This window comes from Centroberyx affinis, unplaced genomic scaffold (genome assembly GCF_046629955.1).
Source record: "Centroberyx affinis isolate AG114_WGS23_722 - 3 ecotype Tasmania unplaced genomic scaffold, CSIRO-AGI_Caff_v1 ptg003531l_1, whole genome shotgun sequence".
NCBI classification, from domain to species: Eukaryota; Metazoa; Chordata; class Actinopteri; order Beryciformes; family Berycidae; genus Centroberyx; species Centroberyx affinis.
In genome coordinates, this window is record NW_027281475.1 from 25941 (window position 1) to 44845 (window position 18905).

Genomic DNA, 18905 nt, shown 5'->3' on the forward strand with positions numbered 1-18905 from the left:
AACTTGACACTAATGCCGTTCTCAAAAAGCAGCTGGCTAAATGGGTTCTTATAACCTCATTGAGTATAAACAAGTGAATACTAGCCCAGTGTTACTTACATATTTGCCAGCTGCGGAGCGTCTTGGCAAATAATGTAACACGTGTTTTTCACATAGATACAGACAACAATCTTTTAACAACACCACTCACTGAGATACTAGGGTTTGAAGTAGAAAAAATGTACAGGTAATTTGTTTACCGTCTTAGACAATATTATAACTGCTGAGTGAGATTGATAGTTTTGGCATAGAGAACAACAACACGTAATGATCATGTCATATCATGCAATTGAAATGTAGTGAGTGGGCCTCTAGCCTAAATAAGTTTAATAAAATGTGTGTAGGTGCATAATATTTAAATGTGCTTGAGTTGTTGTGTGGGTCAATTTTCATTCTAAAAGTGTTTTAATAACTGATTGTGCATAGTAGGTGAGAAGATTTGATGGGTGCGTTTTATTTAGAATTCTGATATTTTCTTGATGTTTTAGCCTACTTTGAGTTTCTGTTTTCTTTTTCTTCTGTTGCATTGGCTCTATGTATTAATCTGTTAGGTGAGAATATTTTACATCTACTTGCATGCTGTTTATGCAACTCAAACGTGTCCTTTATATGTTGTGCATACAATGGCATGTAGAGCAGTGAGTAAATACTTACCACGAAATACTACAATACAAGCCCATGAGGTGCGACCTGCCCGGGGAGATCAGCCTTGCCTAGGCCTTAATTATACATTGCCTAATCTTCCAAATTGACACTTGATCAGACAGGAATTAAGGCAATAATGGCAGGGTTTTTTTTTTGTTTTTTTTTAGCATAACAGGAAGGTCAGTAATACTCGGAACTGGGAAGTTGATACGAGGGGTCCGCTCCAAAATGTAATGGTTTCTTCCTTGGCCCATGCTACACCCTTCCACAAAGTTTCATTAAAATCGGGCCAGTAGTTTTTCCGTAATCCTGCTGACAATCAGACAAACAAACAAACGGCACCGAATACATAACCTCCTTGGCGGAGGTAAAAATATATATAGCCTATCAAATACAGCAATTTGTTTTGAATGCGTGACAGTTTACAATAACTGTGTTTGACCAGCTAGGGGGCGCTGCAGGACAGTTGGACATTTTTTCATAGGCCAGCCGATGTCAGTCGCCTGGATGTCAACCCCAACCACAGCAGTCACGTACAGCTTTACCTCACACGCTCCCCGGGACCATGCGTCCACACCCCGATCTGTCTGTCTGTCTGTCTGTCTGTCTGTCTATCTATCTATCTATCTATTTTAATATTTAACATGCTTCTCAGTTGTATTCAACAAGCGGATATTGCGTGCATTTTGTGATGCCTTTTTGATTATGGATCTACAAACTAAAATTGGCGGTGGGGGGGTGGGCAGTTGGGATTACATCCGTAAACAAAGTAAGCCACGCCCCTCCCGGTGGTGACGCAGATACGCGGAAGCGCCGCCGACAAACGTCACGACCGCCGTCACTGTTTCAAAACTTGTATGAACGTTAGACAGCCAAATGGTTTCGATTCTGTGGGATTGTTCCCGGGGGTTTAAGGTTAGAAAAGGTGGGTCGCTGCATTATTACTGATAATCTGATATAGACAAAGCTAGACGTGGCAGCGAAAGACACAGTGATGATCTGATGTTGATGTGAAGTGGGACACAATGCTCGGATAGATTGGCTACGGCGCTATCAGCTAAGTTTAGAGCACAGTTGAGAACATAGTAAGTATGCCATTTGATAAATTGCTATGGCTGCCTATACATGAACACTGAATTCATATCTGAATGTTTTCTCCATGCTGTCTTAATTCAATTCAATTCAATTTCAATCATTACTATTGGCATGACAAGTAATTCTTATGCTGCCAAATCTTACATAAATAATGGTAACTTAATAATCATCAGCAAACAAAATGATTAATACTTACAGTATATAACAGACTGTAAGGAATAACTGTAAATGAATGCAGATGAAACAGATCATGTAACATAAACCACACAGAGAGATTCACATTCATTCTCATCTTGGTTCCACTGGCTGTCCCTCAGCTTATGGCAGGCTGTAACATAAATTGCAGATATAATGGAAATCTGTCTGGAATTTCACCTAAGGGTCCATTCATTCTTAGGCCAGAGCTTCAGGATGGAGACTGGATCCGCCAAAGGGGAGGGCCTCCTCTCCAGAATGGCCCTCAATGACAACAAGGCGGGGATGGAGGGTCTTGACAGGGACAAGATCAACAAGATCATCATGGAGTCATCCAAGGTAGACGCTAACAACCGAAACATGCTTGTTCCGGGCACGCCGAGCTCTTTGCGACGTGGAAATTCACCACACACACATTCACTGGAGTCCTCAGTACAACCTTACAGACGCACAGATCCATTCTCTCAAATGTGAGGATGATGTGAATCATCGCTTGCTTGAATAGCCAGCAAGAATCTTCACAAAGATAAAGGGTGTGTGGGGAAAGTACAAATGGGGCTGTACAGCGCTCACTGGACCATAGGAAATGTGAGGTACATTGACAGTGTCCAGCCGAGTGTGAAAGTCTCATATCCCCAAGTTAACTGCATACATTTGTACAGTACTGAAAAGGAGGTGTGCTATTATAGCTGATCATTACAGATGTGCTAAAGGATCCATCAGTCTTCATCGTCCATGTCCCGCTCCTGCAGGGTTCCCGGTTCTACGAGAATGAGCTGAAGAGAGAGCAGCAGGTGAACCAGCGCATTGAGAAGATGATGCTGCAGAAGGCCCAGATCACAGAGCAGCAGCTGAAGAAAGCACAAGCTCAGGTTGAGACAGACGCAATAAGCTCCATTCCCTGTTAAGACGTCACCGGAGTAGATCGCACTAACTTTTACGATGACACGTTTCACCAAATCTCTCCGTGCAGGTGGAGAGGGCGGCCTCCGAGCTGGAGAGGAGTCGTGATCTGAGCCGTGTGATCGTACACGTGGACATGGATGCTTTCTATGCTGCTGTTGAGATGAGGGACTGTCCTGAGCTGAAGGACAAGCCCATGGCTGTAGGATCCATGAGCATGCTGGTGAGTTAAAACGTCATCTGGGCTCATTAGATAATCCCTGCATTGTGTGTGTGTGTGTGTGTGGCTGCATCAGATATATGTCAGATCCCAGGGGATTCCCACATGAGCAAGCAACTCCTGTTCTCAATCACCACTCATTATAGACTTCTGTAGTTTTTAGTAAAACATAGCCGTTATGTGTGACATGCACATCTTTTTTGGCCTCCTTTTTTTTTTTCCAGTCAACATCTAACTACCATGCAAGGAAGTACGGGGTTCGAGCTGCCATGCCGGGCTTCATTGCGAAGAAACTCTGCCCCAACTTAATCATTGTTCCAACCAACTTTGACAAGTACAGAGCAGTGAGCGACGAGGTAAGAGTGCCAACAACACACACACACACACACACACACACACACACACACACACACACACACACACACACACACACAGATAAATGTGGACACTGGCAACAAACATGAAAACAGAAGCTGTACACAATTATTGTCATTTATATAACAGTATAATAGTTCTGCTCCTCAGTTCTGATTGGTGGAGCCACATTCTAAAATACTGTTATTTTAAATATCAGTGTTCTAACCAAAAAAATCACCATTCATACTGGTGCTAGAACTAGAGCTGCAACTAACGATTATTTTCATTGTCGATTAATCTGTCGATTATTTCCTCGATTAATCGATTAGTTGTTTGGTCTATAAAATGTCAGAAAATGGTGAAAAATGTTGATCAGTGTTTCCCAAAGCCCAAGATGACGTCCTCAAATGTCTTGTTTTGTCCACAACCCAAAGATATTCAGTTTACTGTCATAGAGGAGTAAAGAAACCAGAAAATATTCACATTTAAGAAGCTGCAATCAGAGAATTTTGACTTATTTTTCTTAAAAAATTACTCAAACCGATTAATCAATTATCAAAATAGTTGGCGATTAATTTAATAGTTGACAACTAATCGATTAATTGATTAATCGTTGCAGCTCTAGCTAGAACATTGCTTGGCAGAAGAATTGAACGTAATTACTATAAAAAAAAGTATCTATTACATAACATTTCCATCCTTTTTTATTACAGTAGCGTATTATTGCCCTTTTAAAAAGCTGTAAGCCACAGGAGAGTGTACTTTCCAGTGATTTTAGGACAGCTAAAAGTTTTAGGCCTCTTGTGGCTTATTGCTTAAACAAACAGCTGACCATAAGTCCTTGTCCCTGCGTTAGATCCGGGAGATCTTTGCAGACTACGACCCTCACTTCCAGCCGCTCAGCCTGGATGAAGCCTATCTGGATTTCACAGAGCACCTGGAACAGAGGAAGAGCTGGCCCGAGTCCTCACGCACACATCGCTTCCGCACCAGCAGCACCGGAACAGGTAGGACTCAGTTATACAGAAAAGCACAATGCTTACATGGTGCGGTGTGTTTCTTTATAATAGCCACAGTTTTTGTCACATTAACTGTTTTAATAATGCATCATATTGGAGGTATTTACTCTGACAAGCAAATGTTTCTATTGTATCATGAATTACTAGTTGCATACTAGAATTTTATCTTTACAGCAGAATTACATTCATTATGTTCATGCATTTCAGTATTTGTTTATGCATTAAATTTGAAGGCAGGCTGAAATGTGTGGGAGATGAAACAAATGTGTAAGGAGGTTGTAAACAACAGAGTAAGCAAATTAGTGAACATCAGAACTATCAGTATCTCTCATCCGCATCGTATTTTCCTTGTCTCAAGCATATCAAATGGCATTGGTAGCATGAGATTAAATATATGAACATCTGTTATCATGTCCTATCTGTCTGTCTCCATTTTTCCTGTTTCTCTTCTCCTGTGTCCCAACCCCCCACTCTGTCTATGTAAAGGTGAAGGGCAGAGCGAGCTCCCCCAGCAGACAGTGGTGGAGGTGGAAGACCTCTCTCCTGTGCTCTTTGAGGACAGTCCCGGCTCCTCTCCCTGCTTGCTGGGCTCTGGAGGCGCAGGTGTCGCCGGCGGGGCTTTTGAGGTGTTTGGAGCGTCTGTGGAGGAAGCTGTGAGAGAGATGCGCTTCCGCATCGAGCAGAAAACCACGCTGACTGCCAGCGCAGGTGAGGAGCAGAAGGCTGCAGGCCTGAATATTTGCCACGGTCACACATTTTGCTCTCGACAAAGGGTCGCTTGAGTTTTACAGCATGAGTATGATAACAAGTGTCTAGTGATAGTAAAGTGGTTCAGTCCATGTGTGTGATTGAGTCCCGCCAGAGCTTTCTAGTCTGTGTCTCCCTCTCCTGTCTCCCTCGCTACTTTATACTGTCTGAAATGTGAGAGGACTGGTCACTCTCCGTTTAAAAAAATGATAACATTCTCATTATAATAACAAAACTGTTCAATGCTAATAATAAAAATATGCCAAGTCTTTCCTGGACATTGTGTTTGTCTGTATGATTAACATTATGCATGTGTTTTACCAGCCGTTGGTTTACAATTACACTATTCGCTCCCCTAGGCATTGCTCCAAACATGATGCTTGCCAAGGTGTGCAGTGACAAGAACAAGCCCAACGGCCAATACAGACTCCCCTCCAACAGAGAGGCAGTCATGGACTTCATCCAGAACCTGCCAGTTCGCAAAGTACAGTACACACTGCTCAAGCTAAAACACAAACAGAGCCTTCAGGATCTTGTCGGTGAATAATTATAGAAAGATGTCAGAATGTAATAGTAGAGTAGAGTAAACTTTATTTTCCCCGAGGGGAAATTTGTCTTGTCACAGTGCTACGGTCCGTTGCAAAGAACATCACAAAAACATCACAAAACATGAGAAGTGTTTGACACAATGCTAGACAGTTGCTTCACATAAAAACATCTTAAAGACATAAAAAAGACATTTGACTATACATTTGACGTTGACAACACGACGGCCTAAAAAGAAACTGTAGGAATTAAAGTGCTAAGTGCTAAATGGCTTGTGTATTTATTGCACATTGCTCTACTGCACTAAGATTTAGCATTAGAGTTCAGCAGCTTGATGGAGGCTGGAAGAGAAGAGAAGAGGGGATAATAATAATGAGGTTGAAAGGCTGAAAGATGCAGTGTGAAGAGGCTAATAATGTGAAAGGAAAAGATGGATGACAGGAATTCAATGTTTCTCTTTTCCCAGGTTTTTGGCATAGGGAAGGTGAGTGAGAAGATGCTGAGCGCTCTGGGCATCAGTAACTGTGCTCATCTTGGCCAGCAGATGGCGCTGCTGACCTTGTTGTTCTCTGAGACAGCCTGGCATCACTTCATGCGGATTTCCCTGGGTTTAGGCTCTACACACATACAAAGGTACCCAGCTGTCTGTTGCATTAACTATTTAATGAAGCTCGCTGAAACTGATGGGAAACTTATTTTACAGCGTTGATTTTCTGAGGAATAATAACTGACGGTGTGACAAATCAGGACAAAAACAGTAAAATCCAGAGATGTGTGCCATTTGAACAGTATGACACATTAACGATAATTTTGACGTCTGTGTTTTCATTCAGGGGTGAAGAAAGAAAAAGCATGAGCACAGAACGGTATGTTTTTCATTATGCTGAAAGAGAAACTGATATATTTTATTTTGATTGCTCAATGTTCCCTAACTTGGCACTGAAGTCTTACTCATTTCCTCTCAATGACACTCAGGACATTTAAAGAAATGAGTACAGCCGAGGAGCAGTTGTCTTTATGCCGAGAGCTTTGTCAAGACCTGGCCGAAGACGTGAAGAAGGAAGGGCTGAAGGTACATGAACATGTATAAACCGTATAACCGTCTTCCTGGTTACATCAACCATGCATGGGTTTATATTATGTTCATAGTTTCAGTTTTTATAACCGCTGTGAGCAGCCATCGCTTGGCTGGGTTGTGCCTTGCAGCTCTGGGAGATTGCCTCAGACCGAGCGTTCCTCAGGGGAACGGGAGAGAAAGAAAGCAGAAAGGGTATTTGAACAGAAATGGACAATACCACAAAGATGGATTGAGAGAGAGGGGCTATATTTGTAAAGAAAATCACAAATGTTATTCTTGGCCTTCCTAGAATCGTTGTGACTCCAGACAGAATCTCATACAATTACCTCAACCTGTTCATTCCTGTCCCAATCGATAGAGAGGGGACTGGATGGCTTGGCACGGCCATCACCCCCCTGCCTGGGTCCCGATGTGGCCTTGATAGCTGGAGGAAATGGAGGGCCATTAAGAAGACAGCAGGGGACTACTATCAGCCTTGGAAATGTCTCCCTGGGAGATGATCACATTACCATGGAAGCGCTTTGTGGCCCGTTACTCACCAAGTGGATTCTGACAAATCAATCAGTGATATGACAGATTATACAGATATGCATCTGTGTGCTATTTATGGTCTTTCCATGTGGTGAACGTACCATTGATTATTTCTGTAATTAAGAGGTTGTTAGATAGCCGTGCTGGAGTGTTCCATACAGAAATGGCCTCTTCCCATTTTCCCATGCTAACCTGAATTTAATGTATGAATTCTATGCATTTTATTTCTTCCTGAAGGGTAAAACGGTAACACTGAAGCTTAAGAACGTCAACTTTGAGGTGAAAACCAGGGCAGGGACGCTGCCATGTGCTGTTGCCACTGTGGATGAGATCTTTGCTGTGGCGAAGGACCTACTGAAGACTGAAATAGAAAATGTCAGCCCCCAGCCGCTCAGACTGAGGCTCATGGGTAATTAGATCTTGCATTATAACTAACATATCAATAACTGTAACTATTCTGAAATATATTTGAATAGATCAGTGATACACTGCATGTTGAAATAATAATCCAGTTGGCTATGTCATCATTGATTTTATGTTGTGTGTCTGTATCATTTGTGTTTGTAGGTGTTCGAATCTCTGCCTTTGTCAGTTCAGATGACAAGAAGCCTCTGCAGAGGAGCATCGTCGGCTTCCTTCAGCAAGGCAAGACAGACTCTGGTCAAAAGCCTGGGAGAGAGCTTCTCTTCAGTTCCTCCATCCAGACCCCGCCCCTTGCTTGTGTTCCCCCAGCCCAGAAGGGCCAAAGGCAGGGGGAAGTTCCCTGGCTGGCTAACCAGAGGGGGCCAGAGGTGAACCGGGTCGGTGAGCAGCGGCAACAGTCTTTCTTCCAAAGGGCCCATGCCCAGAGACTGAGACTCCAGGCTGAGAACGTATCAGAGGAAGGACATGGGGGCGATTCCTCTGTGATTACTTCCACAGGCACTCACGCTCAAATGAGTGAGGACTCACCAACAAAGCTGCATGAGACAAAGAGTAACTTTACGGCCTCAGGTAGAAGATCAGCTCTCCTTAACACAGAAAATGTCAGTGTTTTCCCCCTGGAGGCCCAGGCATCCACATCAGGCTGGGGAGGCACACACTCAGAGAGCCTCACCTGTCCTGTGTGCTTTAGGCAGGTGGAGACCACCGACTTGAATGTCTTCAACAGACACATAGACCAGTGTCTCAGTCATGTCTCCACAAAGCCAGACCAAAACATAGATATTGACTCAGAGTCAGATGTGGAACTAGAGAAAGGCCACAAAGGATGGGAGGTGATGGACAATGAGAGGGAGGAGTTTGAGGTTAAAGGGCAGAGAGAGAAGGCAGAGCAAATTAAAGACTCACATGTTGTTAAAATGTCTAAACCGCTGCATGGATTGACATACTCAAATGCAAGAATAAATCAGGACACCTCAGAGCAGGGGCCATTTGAACCAAATAGAAAGGATCCTCAGCCAGACCGTGACAGCTTGAAAAATGACGACATTGATTCATTTCAAAGGGTTTCTTTGGTGCACAGCAGTTGCCCTGGAACTGTGACCTCGCAGCAGCCTCAGTCACATTATGATCATAAAGGTCCCGTCCTCACCTGCCCAGTGTGTCAGGTGACGCAGGACACTGATGATCTCACGGTCTTCAACTGCCATGTTGACCTCTGCCTGAACCAGGAAGTGCTGCACGAGCTGCGGGGACAGACGTCACCTCCCATGCGTCCACCTTCAATTACTGTTACAAAGAGCAAGGTCATAGGTGAGTGTAATGAATCAGGAAGGATGATACTCCTTCAGGAAACCCATGCATTGCACTGAGATGAATCAAGCACGTTTTTCATTGTGCGTGTCATCATGAATCATGCGTTTTCATTCTTTGCTTACTATTGTATTGCCATTCAGTATTTCCCTGCATGGATCTGAAATCTGAGAATGCATCCAATACTATGCCATTCAGAATAGCTCTAAACTGTGGCTTACGTGACGTCTTTGGAATAAATAAAAAGCATGTATATGTGGGTGGGTGTGGGTGGCCTGTGACCTTGTTATTTACTGACAGTGGCATTGTGTGGGATGTGTGTATTGATTCCCACAGAGAAGAGACATCTCATTTCACCCCATGGGGCTTCCTTTGCCCTGCTCTTGGAAATGGCTAAATCACTTTCTCACCTATTCACTTTCCACAATAGACTGTCTGTCCACCCCAGTTTCCTCTTAAACAAGCCGGCCTCAGAAATTGCACTCTTTATACCCCTGAAGAGGTGGTGCAATCCCCCCCTCATAGATAGTTATCTTTTTTTTTTTGTGAGGGAGGAGATAAGGATGTAGGTTTTCCGTATCCATGAGTGTCTGTTTGTGTTCACAGAGAGAGACCTGCCCTTGCCCAGGCAATTGAACAAAGGCAAAAGCAAAAGGTGAGCTCAGTTACAGATTGTTGCTTCACAAAATGTGAAAGCAGGTGATTGTGCATGTCTGTAAGCATATTCCATGTAGGTAAAGTGACATGAATTTGATTATGGTGATGTTTTAATAAAACAAGTCAGAAAGTTTTTATTTTCTATATAATGTTTTTTTGGGGTTTTTTTCTCATCATGGCTTTTAGACGAGACTCACCTTCCTCTCCTCCATCTAAGAAGGCCAAAGCCCTCGGCCCTCGCAACACCATCGACAAGTTCTTCAGGTGACAGACATCATGCACACAGACTGTCCATCATTTAGAGGAACTGAGAGGCTTCTCTGAAGACAGGTGGTGAAAAACACTGGTGTCTTGTCTCCACTGGTCAGGTTTTAGCCATGCTGTGGTCTGTCTGGCTCAAAGTCGGTGTCTCCTGGCCTGACCAGGCTGGACCACAGCTGAGCCACAACTTTCTGATCAAGAGAGGAAAACTGCATTCAGCAAATAAATGCTCTACCAGCATTATTTTCAGTGGTGTATGATAATTAACTGAAAGCACACAGCCAACATGTGGTTTAGCGATTAGCCTAGCTATTTTTTCACTAGCTATGAATAAACCAAATGTTATTCATTCATTGGTGTGTCCATGGCCTAGTGTGGCAGTGAATGGGTCATGTTATTGTCACCATCTTGGTCAGTTTAAATCCAGCCAGGCCGTAAACCAGTGAGTGTGGAAGAAACAGGAGGAAGAAGTTTGGTTTGCATCCTTGTTGATTAGCTAAAGAACAGAATAATTTGAAAACAACAAACATCTTGTGTACCTTTAATCAGCATTTAGACAATTGAGAGTTTCAAAGTGATTCTTCTCTTAATCAGTTATTTTGTTAAACAGATATTCTAATGATTGCAACTAAATAAAAACAAAACTTTTCCATGATGTACTAGAAATGTTCTATTAAGAATCAATAACCATGCATATTTTATATTGGAACTAGTAGCCAACCCTGGCCAGGTTAGGACATGCAACGGGCTCAGCTGTGGCCCAACCAGGATTAGCCCATTCTCAGTAACCCAGAGTCGAATCAGGATTGGAATGGTTTATATGGTCATATTCAAATCTGACTTGTGAGATTAGGTTTAGCCAGCCAGCCTGGAAACAGTTGTGAGTCAGGCAGGTCACAGCAGAGCTGACACCTGATCAGTGGAGACTAGACTCTGGAGTTTCGTGCTCATCATCTTCCCTCCACCTTTTCAGTGTTGGATTGCACAGCACTCTTGAAGTGTCAGACATTTGCACACAATTGTTGCAGACAGCCATATTTAAAATCTGCAATTAAGAATGCTGATGATAAGGAATGTAATTTTGGCAGTAATACTGTTATATTTGTTTTCTTTTGATGAGCCATGTAGAAGAAATAATAGATGACAAAAAAGCTTTGGCTATTGTGCATTTATTGTATATTTTAATTCTGGCAAATACCTGTAAACACTGCTGTTAATCACTTAATTGTCAGTGCCAGTCTGCTTTCTGTTGCTCAATGAAGAATAAGCCTGAAGTTTTTATTTGAATGCACTGTACGCTAAATGGGCCATGAGGTTATTTATTACATGCCAGGTTAGTTTGGATATATTTTTTTACATTGACTTAATCAAGATATTTCATCCAGATATTTCAATAGAATACATACACCGCTTCTGCAATTTTATTTATTGCTTTAAAATGATAATGTATGTTTAATAATGAAGAGAGGAGAGTCTTATTGTAATAAATTATCATTTTGAAATTTCAGTTTGAGTATTGAGGTTTTATTTTTATTAAAATCTATCAATACTCTATCTATACTCCATTATCTGAATTCCAGCTGTTGCATGCTCAGCCGTCCCAGTAGGGGATCCTTCTTTGACTCGGCCCGCGCAAAGTTTCTTCCCTTCTTTTTTCCCTTCTCTTCTTTTTTCCTTGTATGCTGGTGCCGGGGAGGTTAGGCTGTGTAGAATAGGCAGCTTGCTGTGTCTTGTGCTTTGTTCTGCTTCCTTGTGTTTGTCCTACATCATTCTGTTCTGTGATTGATTGTTGATCAGTTAGATCTAGGTAGGCGTATTCTCTAAAGTCTTTTGACACGTGCTTGAGATAAAGGGCTATATAAATAAATAAACTTGAACTTTAATTTTAATTTTAATTAACAAGATCGGTTCACTGAACAAGAGGTCGGCCTGTGACTGCAGGGTTGCTAGTTTGAATCCTCGACCAGCTAAGGAAACCAGTGTGAGCAAAGCGACTGCTCCAGCGGCCGGCAGCAGAAGACTGTAGTTGCTTTGGGTTTGTGTGAATGTTTGCAACTGTGAGCGTGAAGCAGAGCGCTGCTGAAAAAGAGCATGCGTGCTCAGCTAAACTTCCCTGGATAAATAAAGGTTAAAAAACTATTAGAGGCTTATGTTAATCCCCCTCAACACTGCATTGTGTTCACAGAAAGAAAAGAAAATAAACAAAAAGAGATCCTCATGTTAATCTGCTCATGATAAATGAATCCATACTCATACTGCTTGTCTTGTAATGCAGGTGGAGTGTGACATGTTAAATATACTCTGTTGCTATCAGCAAGATTCTGAAGGGTGTGAGCAGCTAGAGTAAACAAGGACCAGCCCTCCAGGCATGAGAATATAGTTGGAGAGTAGACTGCTTCTCCATTTCAAGGCTAACTTGTTCACTGCTTGAAGAAAGGAACTACATATGATATGTGGATTAAGCAGGGTTGAGTTCAGGGTTTTTCTCCATCTTACATGGTTTAATTGTTTGGTCTTGGTTGGTTATTTAGTGTTATTGGTGTTAAGTGCTGAGAGTATTCAGATACTCTTCAGCATCACAAACCTTCAGCACTTTGGATGAAAGCACCAGGTTAGCCCAAGCCAACTCTGACTACAGCTAGAGGCCACTCACAGAGCTTCCCAATGGAGAGAGGAGCTTTGACGTTGAGGGAAAGGATGAAGAAGCATTCGCTGAAGAAGGAGAAGCTGGACCCGAGAACGTGGGTGAGACCTGAGACGGTGAGGGGGTTCACTGACTTCATACTGCACAAGCAATCGGACAAAGAGACAGACAACAGCTTTGACAACAAAGAGATGTGTGAGTACAAAAGACTGAGAGGACACCAAAGAGAGAAAAAAGTGTGAAAGAAAGAGAGTCTGTGTGGCTTAACAGGACAGTACAAAATAGATACATAGTACCTTACAGAGTGAATTATTTTAAATTTCAATATCAAGACTAATAGCCTGAAGCAACTGAAGTTTCCCTTGTTGAACAGGCTTTTAGAGCCCTGGAGAACTATTGCCATTCCTGAGAATGACTTGTGGTTTATTTAAGTGTGTGTACGGTGAACAGTGGAATTAAAACTAAAGGGGTGTAGTAGGCCTTTCCCTAGTTAATCATTAGTTATTCATGCTAGACTGACTAACGGTATGCCTGTAGCATCACAGCTTGTATCCAAGAACTACAGTATGTTTGCACATGGCTGAAGCACAGACTCAGCATAGACACGCACACATCTCAGTTCACCTTTGTTATGTTACTGTTGACTTTTTTATCGCAAACACCTCACACATCATCTGTTATGTACTGCACACGTTTGACATATTGACATATTTGTCATATATGATGAGACTGTAAAAATATTTGAATAGTGCTTAACCAAATATGAAGTCATTCCATCTGCTGTGTTGTGCAGTGCTTGAGACAGAGAAGCAGTATATTGAAGCCGCTAAGAGGAATGACGTGGAGACCATGAAGACTCTTGGGAAGGGGGTGAATGCCAATGCAAAGAACGTGGTGAGTCTACAAAGACAAGCCATCTGTCTACAATAGAAACTCTAGAATCTCACCACACTACATATAATAGAATCTCCTCACACTACATATAATAGAATGTCATCACAGTACATAGAATAGAATCTCATCAGCTACATAGAATATAATGTAATCACACTACATAGAGTAGAATCTCATCACACTACATAGAATGTAATTACACTACATAGAGTAGAATCTTATCACACTACATAGAATAGAATGTAATCACACTACATAGATTAGAATCTAATCACAGTACATAAAATCTAATGTAATCACACTACATAGAGCAGAATGTAATCACACTACATAGAGTAGAATCTAATCACAGTACATAGAATCTAATGTAATCACACTACATAGAGCAGAATGTAATCACACTACATAGAGTAGAATCTAATCACACTACATAGAATAGAATGTAATCACACTACATAGATTAGAATCTAATCACAGTACATAAAATCTAATGTAATCACACTACATAGAGTAGAATGTAATCACACTACATAGATTAGAATCTAATCACAGTACATAGAATCTAATGTAATCACACTACATAGAGTAGAATCTCATCACACTACATAGAATGTAATTACACTACATAGAATAGAATGTAATCACACTACATAGAATCTCTCCACACTACATTCTATATTACACAAACAGAATCAAAGACTACTCAGTTTCTAGACTACTCAGAACAGAGTGTAATCACTGTACACAAGATGGAATTGGCACCTTATTTTGGGGTTTTGGATCAACCCCTGTGTAAATGGATAATGTATTTTTTTTACCCCAGCAAAATAGAACTGCCCTTCACTATGCAGTAGCTGGCAAAAACATGGAAGCTGTGCAACTTCTTCTACAGCGCAGGGTCAAGGTGGATCAAAAGGACAAGGTGAGAGGGAATTTGAAAACTTGTACAGTAGACAATAGCTTATGTCATATTGTTTAAGTAAAAAAGTCTATTTCCATTTTCTTGTTTTTCCCCAACAGCATGGTGTGGTACCCATTCATTTGGCTGCCTGGTTTGGCAGTTTGGACATCCTGAAACTATTAGTGCAGGCTGGAGCTGAACAGAAGATTGAGAACGAGGTAAAGAGCTTGCAGAAACGTGTCTGTCCGACTGGATCTCAATGACTGCAAGAGAAAAGTCTCCACGGATTGGGCCAGTGTTCCTTTTACTCTGTGCAACATTTCAATAAAACATGGTCTTCCACAGGCATATGTTGGTGCTTGATTTTCATTTTTCTGCAACTCAAATCCAACACTTGCATGCTCTTTGTGCAACCAATGTCTCAGAAACTACATTTTCTACATGCTGGTCAGATATCCTCATCGTGAGTTCAAAGAACTCAGTGTGTCATGTTAAATTTCCTTGACAATAGTAGATACATATCCTACATATACGCATATTTCATCTCTTGATTAGTCAAAGACAGAATCTATTATTTTCCCTTTTTATTTAGTTGATTTTTTTCCCCTCAGGAAGGACTGAACATCATGCACTGTGCTGCAATCAACAACCAGACTGACATCGTAGAGTACATCGTTGACGACCTGCAGATGAAAGAACTAGACAAGGAGGACCAGGTATCTACAGCACTGTTCACTCCAACCGTTCTCAGATAAACCAATCTACTATATAATTCACATTCTGTGAGGATTATTTAGGGCTAATTTGCCTGTATGCCTTTAGCACTACACCTACCACTACCAAAATACTGCCAAGTGTGGTCGGTGTGTACCTTAATTCTCGTACTTTTCAGTCGGGACACCGGGTATTTGCGCTGGCTGCAGAGCATGGCTGTGTCCAAATGCTGGAGATGCTGATGGAGCCGTCTTACCACATGGCCACCATGAAGCCCAACAAGGTGGGTGTGCGAACTCATTAGCGTGGATGTGTGTTTATGTGTCTGTTTTTGGTGAGGGCATCTATTTATATGTATTTTTACTTATTAGATCTATTTACGTGTTTGTGCTCACTGTTGGGTGTCACACCTGCAAGAAAGCTCAAAGTCAAACCCCTCTTTGATGTGAGTCATTTCCCTCCCTCCCTTCTGGCAGAGCGGTGACACGCCCCTGCACTTAGCTGCCAAGAATGGCCACCTGGACGCCGTCCAACTGCTGCTGCAGAGCTTTGATACTCGGGATGAAGTCAATATGGTAGACAATCAGCGTAAACATTATCTCTATCACAGTTTGGTTCATATGCTCTGTGACAGTGTTGGCTCAGTGGCTAGTCCACTGCTGCATGGTGGCTTCTCTTTGGTTTATTAAGTATGTATGAAACAACTATTATATAAGGGTGTCCTGGTTTTAACTTCAACTCTTTGACAAATTGTATTTGATAATGTTTACACGGTGCTTCAGGCTGAGCGTTTTCAAAGCTGGGATTGGGACTTAACAGTGGATTGCAATGACAGTAGTTCCCTGTCTTCCCCAAATAATAAAAAAAAGATTAAAAAGGCTCCACAGATAATTCTGAATAAATCAATATCAAGAGTTATTAGCTATGACATTGGAGTTGCTGACGTCTTTCCAAGTCCCATCACTGTAAGACAGGGTGATGATTCTCAATGGTAGTCAGTTAGAGGCAGATAAAAGCAGATTTTTTTTGTCAACACAGTAAAAAAAAATTTGAAAATGTGGACCATCTGAGTTTGTTCTGTTATGGTTAGCAAGTGCCACTCTATTTTATAGATGGTTCTTCTCTGGGTTGCAGGCTGGTGAGACAGCGCTGTACCAGGCTGCAGACAGCGCATATGAGGAGTGTGTCCTGGTCCTGCTGGAGGCTGGCTGTGACCCCAACATCCTCACCACGGTACAGTAAGGCACTACTGACTCCGATAATTAAATCACTGCACTATTCCCCTATTGTTAATGACACTACTACATAATGCGTTAATTGGGTTAATCCTTTGGGCAGCATGTGCTTAAATAGATCTTCCTTTACACTTCCAATACATCTGAACGCTCTCTCTTGTAGGACAAATGCAGCGCTCTCCATCCAGTTTCAGAGAGAGGCGACACATCACTGGTGATACTCCTCCTAGACCACCAAGCCCAGACGGACTTTCAGAATCAGGTTAGCGGAAACAAACCAGGTGGCAATTGCACATTCTTTGCAATGTCACAGAACACACACACACGTACGCACAAACAAACAAACGGAGACACACACACACATTACTTCCACTGTATTGCTGACACACTCCTAATCTTTCGTAGTTCATTTTTGGGTTTGTGTTGTGTAACAGGATATTTTTGCTCTCAGCACCTAGAGGCTGCTCTCCACCTGGCAGTGAAGAACTGTCACCTCCCTGTCATCCATACTCTACTGGAGGCGGGCTGCAACATCAATGTCACTGATCAGGTTTGCTCTGCACAGTAACACACTCTCAAAATAAGGTCTCGGCTTGAACATTTTTAAAAAAACCTGACTGTGAAAATGTTGTGTTGTCTTTGCTGTTCTGCATTGTGCTGTGCTATGCTGTGAACTGCTGTTAGAGATCCCAGACTGCTATGCATCTTGCTGCAGAACTGGCCAGAGTGGATGTGGTGGAAATGCTTCTCAAAGCTGGGCTGGATCTGACACTCCAGGATAGGGTAGGAGTGCTCACAAACACTATGGAGCTAATTTAACACCAAAGTTACCACACCAGAAGTGAGAAAATCCACAACATGAGATTTTTACCCTAATCTTTAAAAATGTACATGTGTATGCTTTGCTTGGGATTTAATCTGGCCAAAATCTCATGTAGTCAGGTCATCCAAAGAGGAAGGGCGAAATCACTACACTTGATACATTTAAGCCTTAAAGCACAATACATTGGGATGATGTAAGGAAAGTGTAATTCTGAACCCTACCTGTTATAATTCATGTGTATGTTGTTGGACATGTCCTCTGAGCAGCAGGGTAAGACCGTGCTGGGTGTGGCAGCCAGAGCGGACGAGGTGATCGTTGTGGACATGATCATCAAAGCAGAAAGATACTACGCATGGAGGAAGGTGAGGCGACAGTGACACGATGCTTGGAACGTCTGCTGCTTTCTTGAGCTCTATAATCCATCCCCGAGGCCCGGAAATCAATAATTACATTCATCACAGATGATTCATTTCCTCACGTCACTCTTCTAGATTAGCTGAATCCCTTCTAATACTATTAAAGCGGCCATGCTAAAAAATGACTAACAAACCAGAAATACTTGATGGCCAATTTTACCGCAAATTTGATTAAGCATGAGTTTGGTTCCCTACCCTTCTTGATACTCAAAATGTGTAGCTTTGGCATTCAGATTACTAATCGTGTGTGTGTGTGTGTGTGTGTGCGTCCTTCCAATCAGCTCTCACCATGCCCCTGTAGACTCTGAGGCTTGTGGCCTTTCTCAAGATGCTGACATGATTTGATTGCCCTTTCAGGCCAACACTGAGATTAATGAGAGTCTTCACAGCCAGTTTCCGCTAACATTTAAATTGGACCACCGCTTTGAGACCAAGCAGTTTCGTTCCATGGCCTGGCGCCTGTCGTACCAGCTCCTGAAACCAGGGGACTGGAAAAGACTGGCAGAATACTGGAGCTTCACGAGGGAGCAAGTGGCCGCCATCGAGGAGCAGTGGACAGGTGCTAACACTCTCACCGGACAGGCTTCTGACTATGTATTTGGCAGTTCTTTATATAGACTACATAGAACATATGCCTCTTGCAGCCTCCAAATATAAGGTTACTGGTTCAAATCCCTGAACTCTTTAAGAACATCTGGACTGGAAAAATACCACTCTGCCCATCCTTGGATAAATAACTTAATAGAATGCTCTTTTTTCCCAAATAGTCTGGCTATATTATTCGCTCTACTTTAGCTTTAGCTATCTCTAACAGTTTATTTCTGCTGATTGAAATGTATTTCTGACTGGACTGTGCTGTGTGTATTTTCCGTCCACAGGTCAGCAGAGCTACCAGGAGCATGGGAACAGGATGCTGCTGATCTGGCTCCATGGGGTGGAGCTGGCTCAGAAAAGCCCTGCTAAAGAGCTCTACCAGGGCCTCATCCACACAGGCAATAGGAAGGCGGCAGGTACGTTTGGTTAACAAATACTCTCAGTAGGACAAAAAGAAGTGTGTAGGTGTGCTGATTGGGAGAGGGTGCCAATTTGAGTTGAGCAGTATTTTATCACAGAAACTGCTGATTTGTTATCTTACAGACAAGATCCGGATGGAGGCGGAGAGCGGCAGCAGTAAGAGCTGCAGCATTTCATGAGGATGAACATCATAGCGTATGGACAAACACAAAAACAACTTCAAGTTTACATCACTTT

General features: G+C 42.3%; 2 protein-coding genes across 2 annotated transcripts; both read left to right on the top strand.

Annotated features, from left to right (window-relative positions):
* The first annotated feature begins 1553 nt into the window (after window positions 1-1553).
* polk (polymerase (DNA directed) kappa) lies at window positions 1554-11492 on the top strand. Its single transcript, XM_071539881.1, has 15 exons — window positions 1554-1757; window positions 2177-2313; window positions 2727-2846; window positions 2948-3100; window positions 3322-3453; window positions 4311-4461; window positions 4960-5181; window positions 5580-5704; window positions 6233-6399; window positions 6600-6632; window positions 6742-6838; window positions 7613-7784; window positions 7943-9109; window positions 9716-9764; window positions 9953-11492. The coding sequence occupies exons 2-15, from the start codon at window positions 2191-2193 to the stop codon at window positions 10032-10034; spliced, it is 2793 nt and encodes a 930-aa protein (XP_071395982.1). The 5' UTR covers window positions 1554-1757; window positions 2177-2190; the 3' UTR covers window positions 10035-11492.
* Window positions 11493-12691: 1199 nt separating this feature from the next.
* Window positions 12692-18898, top strand: ankdd1b (ankyrin repeat and death domain containing 1B). The gene is made up of 15 exons (XM_071539918.1): window positions 12692-12866; window positions 13465-13565; window positions 14389-14487; window positions 14586-14684; window positions 15078-15182; window positions 15359-15463; window positions 15657-15755; window positions 16315-16413; window positions 16579-16677; window positions 16867-16965; window positions 17100-17198; window positions 17505-17600; window positions 18012-18213; window positions 18533-18664; window positions 18792-18898. Exons 1-15 carry the CDS (start codon window positions 12692-12694, stop codon window positions 18845-18847), a joined length of 1665 nt encoding a protein of 554 aa, XP_071396019.1. The 3' UTR covers window positions 18848-18898.
* Window positions 18899-18905: the final 7 nt, after the last annotated feature.

What these genes read in the sequence shown, in the direction of transcription:
- polk (XM_071539881.1), top strand. Translation starts at nt 2,191, where the DNA reads ATGGAGACTGGATCCGCCAAAGGGGAGGGCCTCCTCTCCAGAATGGCC. An exon ending in ACAGAGCAGTGAGCGACGAG is followed by an intron (nt 3,454 to 4,310) that starts GTAAGAGTGCCA and finishes TCCCTGCGTTAG; the next exon opens with ATCCGGGAGATCTTTGCAGA. An exon ending in GCTCAGACTGAGGCTCATGG is followed by an intron (nt 7,785 to 7,942) that starts GTAATTAGATCT and finishes TTGTGTTTGTAG; the next exon opens with GTGTTCGAATCTCTGCCTTT.
- ankdd1b (XM_071539918.1), top strand. Translation starts at nt 12,692, where the DNA reads ATGGAGAGAGGAGCTTTGACGTTGAGGGAAAGGATGAAGAAGCATTCG. An exon ending in ACCCCAACATCCTCACCACG is followed by an intron (nt 16,414 to 16,578) that starts GTACAGTAAGGC and finishes TCTCTCTTGTAG; the next exon opens with GACAAATGCAGCGCTCTCCA. An exon ending in CATCGAGGAGCAGTGGACAG is followed by an intron (nt 18,214 to 18,532) that starts GTGCTAACACTC and finishes TTCCGTCCACAG; the next exon opens with GTCAGCAGAGCTACCAGGAG.